This window comes from Podarcis raffonei, chromosome 14, assembly GCF_027172205.1.
Source record: "Podarcis raffonei isolate rPodRaf1 chromosome 14, rPodRaf1.pri, whole genome shotgun sequence".
NCBI classification, from domain to species: Eukaryota; Metazoa; Chordata; class Lepidosauria; order Squamata; family Lacertidae; genus Podarcis; species Podarcis raffonei.
The window spans coordinates 5511841-5524239 of record NC_070615.1 but is presented as its reverse complement, the minus strand read 5'-3'; the positions used below and the strand labels follow the sequence as shown (position 1 = coordinate 5524239).

Below are 12399 nucleotides of genomic sequence, written 5' to 3'. Positions count from 1 at the left end.
CCCACACTGCTGCGGTAGTTCCTATGTTTTTATTGATGATGGTTGAGAAGAAAATGGATAAATTAACATGCATTGGGTAAGCAACAGCTTTTGTGGCTGATGGGAAAGGCAGCTGGGCTTAATCAAGGTTTTGTAACACTGACTTTATCCTTAAAGAATAGTGCATAGGTAGAAGTACCCGGCCCCAAAATGCTAACTGAGCTACCTTTATCATTAAGTACAGTGGGTTACTGCTGTGTACATTCATACAGGTTTGCCTGTTATTTGATTTTTTAAAATGTATATTTCATAAGTTCTATTCATTAAATGCACAAAGCTTCCTTGGGAAGGTTCCCCCCCCAACCAGATGCATCAATAATAAAAACCAACATGGGCCAGCCACATTAACAAGTCAACATAAACGCAAACCATTTACAGCATACAAGGCTGCCTTTCTTTGGTCGCAGTGCCCTTGCAGAATCATTGTAGCTCCCAAGTAAACCTGGTCAAGCTTGCTGTGAGGCCTTTTAAAATACATGCTTGGGGGAAGAGAATGACAAGAGTCCAAGAAGAAATAGAATCCTACTATTCTAAGGCAGGTAGCAGCATAACTTATTACTGTGATCCTCCGCAAAGTCATCAACAGAGGAAATGTGCATAATAATGCCATTATTTTGTTACATAATTTAGAAGAAAGTCACCAGAGCAACTAAAGGCACTTGTAAAAAGTGTGTATGTAACTCTTCCAAAGTCCTCACAGAGCACCTTGCTATTTTCAGGCATTTTTTAAAAAAGAATGGAATTTAAACACACTCTTCTTCCTTCATGAGAAAAAAGCATTCAATAAAATAAATAATTCCTTGGTTTGGTATTGTGGGCAGCTGACACATCGGCTTTGGCGTTTTGGAGAGTAAACACGGGGACTTCCCCCTCTTCCATCTTTTGCCTTTCAATTTCACTGATGGAGCGACTGCTGTCTATTATTAACGCTGCACAGAACTGTAGCTTTACAAGGAGACCACAGCAGCTGGAAAAGCACAACCGGCAGCACCTTTACGGTCGCAAGGGCCTCTTGAGGGGGCTGCAGGATTATACTTTGGTCACATAATTGTTTGGGAAGAGTCCTTTTTTCCCTCTTAACCTGCCTGTCCACCAGCCTGAGGGATCTGGAAAAGAAAGGGAGCGAGTTTAGAAGCAAATATGTGGGTTGTCCCAACGTACGCTTCTCCAAACTTGCCGCTGTGGAAACGTCTATGTCAGGAGTGATTTGGTTTAAAAGAAAACTAGGGGTGGGAGCAAAATGCTGCCATTAACCTTTGTGAGAATGAACTTATCAGATAAATAAAACTGGGAGATGGTAAGAGAGAGTGGCCATATTTGCACATACTGCTAAGCCAGGTGTGGGGAACCTTTGGCCCTCCAGGAATTGCTAAACTATAACTCCCACCAGCTGCAGCAAGTATGGCCAATGGTTAGGGATAATGGGAGTTGTAGTTCAGCAACATCTGGAGGGCCAAAGGTTCCCCACCTGTAGTTCAGCAACATCTGGAGGGCCAAAGGTTCCCCACCCGTAGTTCAGCAACATCTGGAGGGCCAAAGGTTCCCCACCCGTGCACTGTGCATGTGAATGAGTCTTCCTGGTCTCTTCCCTTCTCCCACAGAGCCAAAGAAGAGTTTGAAAGATTTTAGTTAAACCATTTCCCATGTAGTCCAAATAGGATTGTAGTTTAATATTAACTGGCTGGATACTAGGTCTGCTTCAAACCATGGTTTACAAAGTTGGCTATAAAACAACCTCATAACTAGCCATGGTTAAGGTTAAATCACATTTCCCTATTTGGATGGTTAACCAAACTGCTTAACTAGAAGCAGAGGCAGAAAGCTTCCAGAGCGGAGGTGGGGGGGGAAGGTCCTTCTAGAACAGGCATAGGCAAACTCGACCCTCCAGATGTTTTGGGACTACAACTCCCATCATCCCTAGCTAACAGGACCAGTGGTCAGGGATGATGGGAGTTGTAGTCCCAAAACATCTGGAGGGCCGAGTTTGCCTATGCCTGTTCTAGAAGATGGAAAGATGGAACATATTTTCAATATTCTCACCAGTGGTAATAGAAAATGTAAAAACAAAGAGCCCTTACCTTCTTTGATGATATCAATAACATCATTGGCATTAAAGCTGAGTTCATCTGTGTCCTGAGCATCGTAGGCATACAGCGCCCTGCACTGGGGTACCTGAGGCTTTGGTTTCGGCTGTGGCTTGGGTCTGCCCCCTGCAGGTGGCGGCCGGTTTGTAGTCTGCCTGCGAACGCTGCAGAGACACACAGGAAAGTCATTAGGCTTGGCAGCCACAATTCATTGCCACACCTGGGCACTTAGAATAAGAGGCACCCAAGGGGTGAGGAAGAAGATTCTGGACCGGGCATAGGCAAACTTGGCCCTCCAGATGTTTTGGGACTACAACTCCCATCATCCCTAGGTAACAGGACAAGTGGCCAGGGATGATGGGAGTTGTAGTCCCAAAACATCTGGAGGGCTGAGTTTGCCTATGCCTGTTCTGGACGAAGAACTTTTGGTCTCATCTAATAGGACTCTTTGAACTCCACACCATCTTCCAAAAATATACAATCTACTAATTTCTTAAATGTGAACCCATGAATTAAAGGTGGAATGTGTGGATTCCCGTCAGAAAGCATGCAGTCATTCTGAAAAAACAGCAGGTGGCACTGCTGGGCACTGTACAAAGTTAACCCCTCCACAGCATAAACTGCATCTCCTGCTGCCCTCCCAACAGATGGTTTCAAAACAGTACTTGTGACTTCCACATCTGTAAATCAGATAAGAGACACATTGATCATCTGAGCCAGGAAGAATGGCTGTAGGGACCTGCGCCACCTCAAATCACATTCATCTCCAACCTACTGTACACTGAAATTATTTCTATTTATTTAAAAATAATTATTTATTTAAAATAATTATTTATTTAAAATTATTTATTATTATTATTAAAAAATAATTTCACTGAAATTATTTTTTTAAAAAATGATTTTTTAAAAAATCAAAGACAGAAAAATACACATGTACGAGAGAATGAGTCGTAGCTCCCTGACATAGCACATGCTTTGCAGGGAAGAGAACCCATGTTCACTTTGGGAGGAAAAGGATGGCAGGGAACATTGCTAGGAAACCTGTGCATGTTAATATTTAGGAGTGAATCATAGCTCAGTGATAGGGAACATGCTATTCATGCAGAAGGTCCCTGGTTCACTCTCTCACATTCCCAGGTGTGGCTGGCAAAGACCCCTCTCTGAAACCATCAAGGGTCATTGCCAAGTAATAATGCTCAGTGCAGGCGCACCAGTGGTCTGACTCGTTATAAAGGCAGCTTCCCATGTTCCATTTTACAGCGAAATGAGAGACCCTACATGTGAAGAGGCACCTGTGTGCTGGCCTTCCTACATAGGCAACTAGGTTCAACACACAGTTGTTGTTGTTGTTGGTTGTTTTTGTTAAAAAAAACCTCAAGGATACCCTACATAGGAGTAATGCATGCATCAGGTTTCTGTTGTTGCCCAAACAGGTACAGAGAGCTGGGGAGCAGGCCTGACACGTGCTTCTCTGGATCATGACCGGCCTCTATCAAGGGCCCACCTGTCAAAAGATGCCTCTATGAAGCACTCTACAGAACACAGAATTGGCAGGACACCAGATTCTCCACTGCAGTTCACAGAAACTGCCAGGCACAGAAGACCTACTTCATGAACCCAGGAACAACCCTTCAGCCAGTCAGCTGCCTGACTTCAGACAAGCAAGCTAGCCACTTAAATGTATTGGATGGTGCACTTACCCGGCTGCCCCTTGGTCTGGGACCTTGAGGAAGTCCAAGCTGTCTGGCTGCTGGGAAATTCGATCTGATCCACCCAAGACCCGAGGCAATGGGGGCTGCGCCATACTGGTGTACAGGCTTCTCTGGCTGCCTTGCTGGCTCGCGAGGCCTTGAGGGTGGGGTGTGTGCTGTGGGATTTTTATCACCCCATTCTGATGAAGACCTAGAAATAGTTCAAGACGTGAGCCTGGGGGAGCCCACACCCTCCATTCACAGGGAACCCCCTCAGAATACCTTTCTAAGTCTGGATAACTTCTGTCCCAGTTACAACAAAGAGTCTTGTGGCACAAGACTTGTGGATTATGGCATATCTACTGATGTTTCTTTGTTAGCCTTTAAGGTGCCACAGGACTCTTTGTTGCTTTTGCTTCAAGAGACTAGCACAAGGGCTACCCATTTGAAAATTCTCCCAGTTAAATTCTGTCCAGTCTTCATAAAGCCACCAAAAGCAGACCTTGCCTCTTTAGGCCAGCATAGAACCCTCTCACCCAACACCTTGCTTCCTGCGGTGGACAACCAGATGTTTTGGGGAAGCCAACTCCTGCTGCTGCTCTTCCCACTAACTGGTATTAAATATCACGCTGCCGTCGCCTCTGAACATGGAAGCTTAACCAATATGGCCAATAACTGCTGGCAGACCTCTTCCTCCATTACAATGCCTAATCCTCTTTTAAAGCCATGTCAGCCAGTGACCATCACACCACATTTTGCAGCCGCAGCAGGCAGCTCCTTTCATTATAACTAAGTATGGTGCAAGCCTTTTGCATCTACTGTCAACTTCAGCAGATGGCCTTGAGTTCTAGCAATGTAAAAGAAAGGGAGAAAAATTCTAAGCACTGTTGTATAATCCTCTATCATGTTCTCCTCCCCCAACTGTCTTTCAAAGCAACAGCAGCTCAATCCCTAAATGTTTTAGCCCTTCTTCCTATGTAAGAAGAAAGTGGCTCCATAGCAGAGCACAGCCTTGGCATGCAGAAGCACCCAGGTTTAATCCCTGACACGGCATCTCCAGGCACGAGGGGGAAAGGACTCTGGTCTGAAACCCTGGGAGCAGACGCTGCCAGTTAAGCGTCAACAAGAATGAGAAAGATAGATCAAGGATTCGACTCTTGATAAGGCAACTCACTGTATTCCAATCTCTTGGTAATTCTGGTTGCATTTTTACAATCACTTTTCCAGTTCTACCTTCCTTTATCTTTGAAATTTTGCCTCTCTCAGCTTTCATGGCTAGTATATAGCACCCTCACCCAAACATTCATAGGCGATGGCAGTTGCTTTGGGGGAAAAAACCAGTGTGGCAAATTTTGGGACTTCATTTGTTAAAAATATATATACTCTGCCTTTCCTTTAGAAATAAGAACAGAAATGGCTTGAGGAAGCTGATCATAAAAGAAGAAGTCAATACTACACCTCGTTATCATTGCTACATCTGAAAAACATACTGAAGAGGTATCAAACAGGGAAGAGGAAAAAAGGATGCAAATTGGTGGGGGTTCTTAAACATGAAAAAAAGCTGAATAAGTGGGAGACATACAAAAATGTGCAAAATTACGTGTGGCATGGAAAAAGTGGCTGGTCTCCCTCTTTCCTAGCACTAGAATCCAACAGGGTTATCCAGTCAAGCTGAATGCTGGGAGATTCAGGACATACAAAAGAAAGTCCTTATTCATATGGCACATAGTGAAACCATGGATACAGCGCATTGTTAAATGATGGAATTTGCTACTACAAGATGCAGTCGATTAGGCAAATGCATGGAAGGCAAGGCTATCACTGGCTGCTAGCCACAGTGGCTATATTCTGCCTCTACTGTCATGAGGCAATATGCCTTTGAATACGAGTTGCTTGGAACCACAAATGGGGAGGCTGCTCTTGCCCTAGGCTCTTGCTTGTGGGCATCCCATAATGGGCATCTGGTTGGCCACTGTGAACACAGGATGCTGGACTAGATGGGCCATTGGCTTCATCCAGCAGGGGTCTTATGCCCTTATTTTATTTTTACTTTATTTTACAAAATCTACTACTGAATTGTAGTAAAACCTCTAAGCATGATACAACCAAAATTAAAATTATCATTAAGAACAGTTAAAGATAATTACTTTAATTCTTTCTAAAACAATCAAAAATGATTAAAATGTCTTAATATCTACATGTCTGGATAGACTTGCTTAAACAAAGGTGTTTCAAGCAGGCACCGAAAAGAGTGCGGCAAAGATGCCTGCGTGATGCTCATAGGCAGGGAGCTCCAAAGTGTAGGAGCTGCCACATTAAAAAGTTCATTTCTCACAACTGTGGAAGAAGTATTAATCGGCATGAAGCAGTTGAGGGGGCACATGGGGGGGGGGTGAGGCAATCACGCAAGCAAATCAGTCCCACCTTGAACTTGGCCTGATGTGTTATACACACACACACACACACACACACACACACACTACAGAAGTGTGACTGCTAAACCTCATTTCCAAAGGAGCCAATTTGCCACGTAAATTTGATGGGTCCAAACAGCTGCCAGGAAAAGGGAAGCTCTTCCTAAAATGGGAAGCTCTCCAGAAGAGGGCAAAAGACAACCATCAAAGGTGCCCTCCCCACCTCCACCCCAGTCAAGGAGTTCGGAAGTCTTCCATGATTAGCCATGTCTGTTCCCTTAACCAGAGCATCATTTGCCAACATCTGCTCCAAAATACAAACCAGGGGGAGGCGGTGCGGCCCTCATGGGGTAGTGCTGGCCCTGTGTGGTCCTGTTGGAACAGCTCCTGCCTTGGGTTACATTCCTTCTGGTGGGACCTGCAAGGCAAGTTGCAACACCTGTTCAGGCAGCTGCGCAGCAGGGGCCAGGTGGCCATGGTTGCTGGCCCTCCTCCCCCTCCCTGCTTGAGACCTCAGGGGACTTCATACGTACGGGAGTTCTTTGGGAGTCCAGGCCCGATGCTGACCTGCAGCACTTTATTACTTGGCTTGAGAATGGCCACGTCTCCCTGGCCTTGGCTGAACTGCACCTGGCGGGACCCACCAGCCTTCCAGGGCCCCCAGTTCTCCTTTTTTAGCTTCACTTCAAGCCTGAAACAAAGTGGGCAGGAAAACTCAGTTAGTTGCATGAGAAGGATACCACCAAGTTGCATGAGAAGGATACCACCCACATGCCCGAGAGCAGCCACTGATTGCAGCCCATCTGCTTCAGCATCACAGCTTCAGTTGTAGTTCGAAATATTTGGAGGGCATCAGGTTGAGGAAAGCGGCTCTAGGGTCTGACACCACCGTTGTATAATTTGGGGGCACGGAAAACAAATTCCCACTCGACCCCGAAAGGTGGGGTCTGTTTCCCAATGTTTGGTCTCATCTCCGAAGAGCAGAGTTGTTGACATTCTGAAAAATCTCTGCTGCTGTGGGAGGTGAAATTTAAAGTCAGGCTCCACTGAAATGAATGCCCACCGCACAAGAATATGCCTCTGCCATCAGGGCTGCTGTCATGTGGTTGCTGGGTGTTTCGGAGGGCAGACTCGCCCATCCTTGCATTATTCATTTAATGACATGCACAAAAAGCAAGCAAGCTGATACACAGAGAGCGAGCCCTGAGCTACAAAAAAAAAGCTATTCCTAGCCCCCTGCCTCAGCCAGGAAATGACACCAGCAAAATGCACTCACTGTCCTTTCTTCTTGCTTTTTTTTGGAGACTCCTACACAAACTGGGAAATGACTTGCCTAAAAAAACAAACATTCTGGGATGATGGGCTTTGCGTCAGAATTTATTTTTCCTTCTTACAAAGCATTTATTTCTCCCTCTTCCTTCTTACAGAGCAGAGAGTTCCCCCTCCTCCTCATCACCACAAAGGAAAATAAATGGGGTCGTCATTCTCTTGCAAGCCCAGCTGTGGAAAAAGCTATCCCTTCTCATGCTTCTGGAAAAGGCCTGGGGCTGGACTGGGATGAAACTGTGGGGAGAGGGTTTCTGCAACCAGGAGGACCTGGCTGTGGTCCCTCCTTCCCACAGAACTGAGTAGTCCAGTAGCCTGGGGGGAAGGGGCCTACATTGGAAAAATGAGCCCTGGAAAGAGACGCCACCCCAAGGGCACTGCCCAGGTGAGAAACGGGTTGACCCTCCTTCTCCCAGGCCCAAGCAGGGTCTCACCCTCATTCAGAAACCAGAATTCTCAACTGAAAGCCATACTCTGGTGCTTCCTACCAAATGGAAGTGAGCTCACTACACCCCGCCTCCCTCAACAGATTGCTCAGCCTGGTGAAAGAGCTGGGCTATATGACTGGGCCAAAGGCCAGCTGGGGAGGTCATTCCAGGCATGCCATAAGGAAACTGCTGACACCCTCCTCACACTGATGTTCATCTTTACTGCAGGGTTGGTCTCTTTCTTGGGATGCGGGTGGCACTGTGGGTTAAACCACAGAGCCTAGGACTTGCCAATCAGAAGGCTGGCGGTTCAAATCCCCGTGACGGGGTGAGCTCCCGTTGCTCGGTCCCTGTTCCTGCCAACCTAGCAGTTCGAAAGCACATCAAAGTGCAAGTAGATAAATAGGTACCGTTCCAGCGGGAAGGTAAACTGTGTTTCCGTGCGCTGCTCTGGTTTCGCCAGAAGTGGCTTAGTCATGCTGGCCACATGACCCAGAAAAACTGTCTGCGAACAAACGTCGGCTCCCTTGGCCAGTAAAGCGAGATGAGCGCTGCAACCCCAGAGTCGTTCGCAACTGGACTTAACTGTCAGGGGTCCTTTACCTTTTTACAGTATGTATATTTGTACAGTGGTACCTCGGGTTACATACGCTTCAGGTTACAGACTCCGCTAACCCAGAAATAGTGCTTCAGGTTAAGAACAGAAATCGGGCTCCGGCGGCGTGGCAGCAGCAGGAGGCCCCATTAGCTAAAGTGGTGCTTCAGGTTAAGAACAGTTTCAGGTTAAGAACGGACCTCCGGAACGAATTAAGTACTTAACCTGAGGTACCATTGCATTTTTATAATGTAAACCACCCTGTGATCCTCAGATGAAGGGTGGTATATAAATTTAATAAATAAGTAATAACAATCATGTGCTCTGTGATTAACACGAGTTGTCTCAGGGCCGTAACTTCCAACTGCCTTTGCTGACGCCCCTAAAGGCACAGCTGTGGCTACTCGTGTGATTCAGCCTGACGGGAGCAAAGTGCTGCTCTTAAGCCTGTCACTCACGTATTGCTAAACTTGAGAGGTAGCCTCCGTTGTGTCTTCTCCTCGTAGCGCTTTGACAAAAGGCTGAGAAACTCCGTCTTGAAGACTGACTCAAGGAGACTGTCATATTCTTGCTCATGAATGACGAAGAGGTCATCCTGCATCATGCTGCAGAAATAAAAGCCAGGGTCACAAGAAATTCAAAACTGGCCTCTCCTCTAACCCCCTTTCGGACAGAAATGAGCTGACAGTGTCCTCTGCTGGAGAAGTAGAAGCATCTCACTCTCCTAGAGGAAAAGAGGTTGCCTGCTCTGTATCTTGGTTGAATGAGAGAAGCATACAAGCTGTTCTGAAGGTGAGTGAATGAATTACATTCCGCCTGCTGTTCAGCTCATTCCATCAGACACAGAGGCCTGATCAATCTAAATGGGAATCAGCAGTCAGCCAGAAGGATATGAATACATTTGTATTTCAAGAACAGGAAGTAGTGGTTTCCAGCCACGCCTATGAGTCAGTGGCGGTTGTTCTTCATAGCCCTCTGGGGGTTGCAAAGAAATTCAGGCACGGGACAGAGGAGATGAGGCCGAAATCCTCTCGATGTTCCTCAGTGGGGCCTGGGGAGTTCACTGCATCCCGCAATGTCGCGCCATCCCGTGTCTGCCAACTTGAAAGGCAGAAGGGGAGCGATCTGGGCGTGTGCCCCTGACACGGATGGGCCTCCGTTACTGGCATGATTTGTGGAAAGTTTCTAATCAATCTGGGTAATTGGCATTAATCAAGAGGGGCTCTTGAAGCATCATATGCTAATGGGCTGCAATCAATCGGCTGCCAAAAAACCGGGACTGGTTTTCTGAAAGTATTTGAATGATTTTCTGAAGTTTGAGAATCTTTACAAAGCCTGAAAGGAAAGGGGGAGGACAAGGAGCATTGTGTTTTCTTATGGTTTTGTAATGGTCTTTCTTTCTCTTGTCCTCCCCTACAATAAAGAGACATATGTACAGTTGTACCTTGGTTTTTGAACAGCTTAGTTCTCGAATGTTTTGGCTCCCGAACGCCGCAAACCCAGAAGTGACTGTTCCGGTTTGTGAACTATTTTTGGAAGCCGAATGTCCAATGAGGTTTCTGCGTCGAAGCCACGCTTTGGTTTCCGAATGTTTTGGAAGTCAAACGGACTTCCAGAATGGATTCTGTCCGACTTACAAGGTACGACTGTAGTTGCTACTCTGTTTGATACTCCGAAAGGGCTTTTGATTTATGCTCTACAAGGAATTTAACAAGGTTTTGCTATGTGACCCCTTGACCGAGGCTGAATGGATTTTATTTATGAATACCACTGGATGGGGGTGTTGTTGGAGGAATGGCCCACAGCTGGATAGTTCTTGAAGTGAGGATGAATCTTAGAAAAGATTTTGCTGTGTATCCTGTGCCGAGAAAGAACTCCAGAGGGGAACTTAATGGTGGATATCTGGAAAGTTCACTCTGAGAGATTTTTTATGGCTGTGGTTCGCAAGTCAGCTTGATAACAGTGAGATGGAAACACTGCAAAGAACTGAACAACGAGAAAAAGAACTGAACTCTTCCAGCACTCCAGGTCTGGAACAAAAATGTTCATAAAGAGCTACACACGTGAAATGGATTATATATTTACAAGATGAAACTGAGGTGCTGTTTTGTAAGGTGAAAAAGCAGACAGCTGGAAGAATGGTTTAATGGCAAGTGAAGGATGTCAACTGGATATAAATAAGAAATGGAGCAGCTATGGGGGGAAATATTGGACATATGATTGCAACAAGAGCGGGAAACCTGATTGCAAGAAATTGTATTAAATTAAAGTAATTTGGTTTGATTTGTAATAATTTGGGGAATTTTTTTTAAAAAAGGAAGTAGTACTGGGATAAGTTACAGGATCAGCGTTAGAACAGTGGAATTTTTGAAATGGGGAGCAGCATGTTTGCTGCCTCTGCCAACTTCCACCAGCCCCAGCCAGTCAGGGGAGGGGAGACTGTGGGAGCCCCTCCAAATGCTGTTGGGCTCCCAACTCCATGGCCAGTGGTCAGAGAGGATGGGAGCTGCAATCTGGCAAGATCTGGAGAGACTGATGTTCCCCAACTGTGACTGAGTGGTTTGTTTCTTGACTAGATTCTGGACAAGGATGTTCGATGAGGGAGACTTCGGTCTGATCCTGCAAGGCACTTCTCAAATTGTTGAGCAAGAGCCGGGACTCAGGATCACTTAATGCAGATTAGTTATTAGATGATGGTCAAAAGAGATCTCTCTCTAGTTCAGCATCCCGTTTCTCACAATAGACAACCAGGGAAGCCCACAAAGGGAAGCCCACAAGCTGGGCAGGAAAGTAGACTGCCATCTCCAGAATTTAGTATTCAGTGGTATACTGCTGAGCTATTATCGCTAATATCAGTGGGAAGGACCTCCTTGCTAAATCAGATCAGATCCAGTCCCAGGATCCAGCTTCCTTCCATACTGGCCAAGCAGATTCCTCCAGGAAATGGGCAAATTTAATACATGTCATGAAGCAGAAGAGGAGGAACCTGTGGCCCTCCTCCAGGCATTGCTGGGCTGCAATACCCATCACCCCTGACCATTGGCCATGATGGCAGGGGCTGATAGGAGCTGGAAGCCAGCAACACCTGGGGGCCCCCACAAGCCCTGCTCTGGGACTTTAAAGCTTGCTACTGCCCACTGACCCTGCCTCCCACCCAACTTAGCTCCCCTCCTCTCTCCCTTTCCCCACTGGCCTATTCCTGTGAAAAAAAGAGGAGGTGGGACTGACCTTAGCGAAACTGAGAGAATCCTTTCCACCTCGATCCGTCGCTTGAGCACCTCTTTCACCAGGCCTTTCTCTGGGCCTTGCTTCACCTTTTCACGCCCAACCAGATACACACACTTTGGGGAGAGGATGAGGTCTCGCTTGATGCCCTGGAAATAAGAGCAGACCTGTGTTTACGCCCTTAGGATTTAAATAGAATTTTTTAAGATGAGGACTAAGGATTGATTTAGCTTTAGGCCCCAAGCTCCATCATCTGGAAAGAAATAAGGAGACACCTGGGTGAGATGGAACTTGCTTCCAGCAGACAGCCCAATATATTCTGATGCCCACAGGGGAAAATGTAAGATGGCGCAGAGACCCGGCCAGCCCAGGCAGAATTCACTGTGTAGTTCTTTTGCCCCGACCCATTCCTACCTTAAACCTCCTGTCGTATTTGGTGACAGTGTCAGCAAAATCGATCTTTTCCCGCTTTCCCACAAATTGCCGCAGCTCTGGACGGTCCTCCATGCCTATGTAGTCGCCCACAAAGTTCCTATTGATGCTGTTTTTCCTTCTCTCCTTCTTGTTCAGCAGCAGGTCAGAGGCTTTAAAACGGGG

At 46.4% G+C, this 12399-nt stretch overlaps 1 protein-coding gene across 1 annotated transcript in view; it reads right to left on the bottom strand.

The window, feature by feature from the left end:
• Positions 1–14: 14 nt before the first annotated feature.
• The window catches only part of MYO1E (myosin IE), a 102123-nt gene continuing 89738 nt past the window's right edge, over positions 15–12399 (bottom strand). The window contains exons 21-28 of the mRNA XM_053364261.1: positions 12217–12386; positions 11806–11951; positions 9036–9182; positions 6762–6919; positions 6551–6646; positions 3824–4025; positions 2118–2287; positions 15–1145 (exon numbers count right to left, since the gene is read on the bottom strand). Of these exons, the coding sequence (XP_053220236.1) occupies positions 1069–1145; positions 2118–2287; positions 3824–4025; positions 6551–6646; positions 6762–6919; positions 9036–9182; positions 11806–11951; positions 12217–12386 (1166 nt within the window). The 3' untranslated portion in view covers positions 15–1068. The remainder of the gene's footprint in view (positions 1146–2117; positions 2288–3823; positions 4026–6550; positions 6647–6761; positions 6920–9035; positions 9183–11805; positions 11952–12216; positions 12387–12399) is intronic.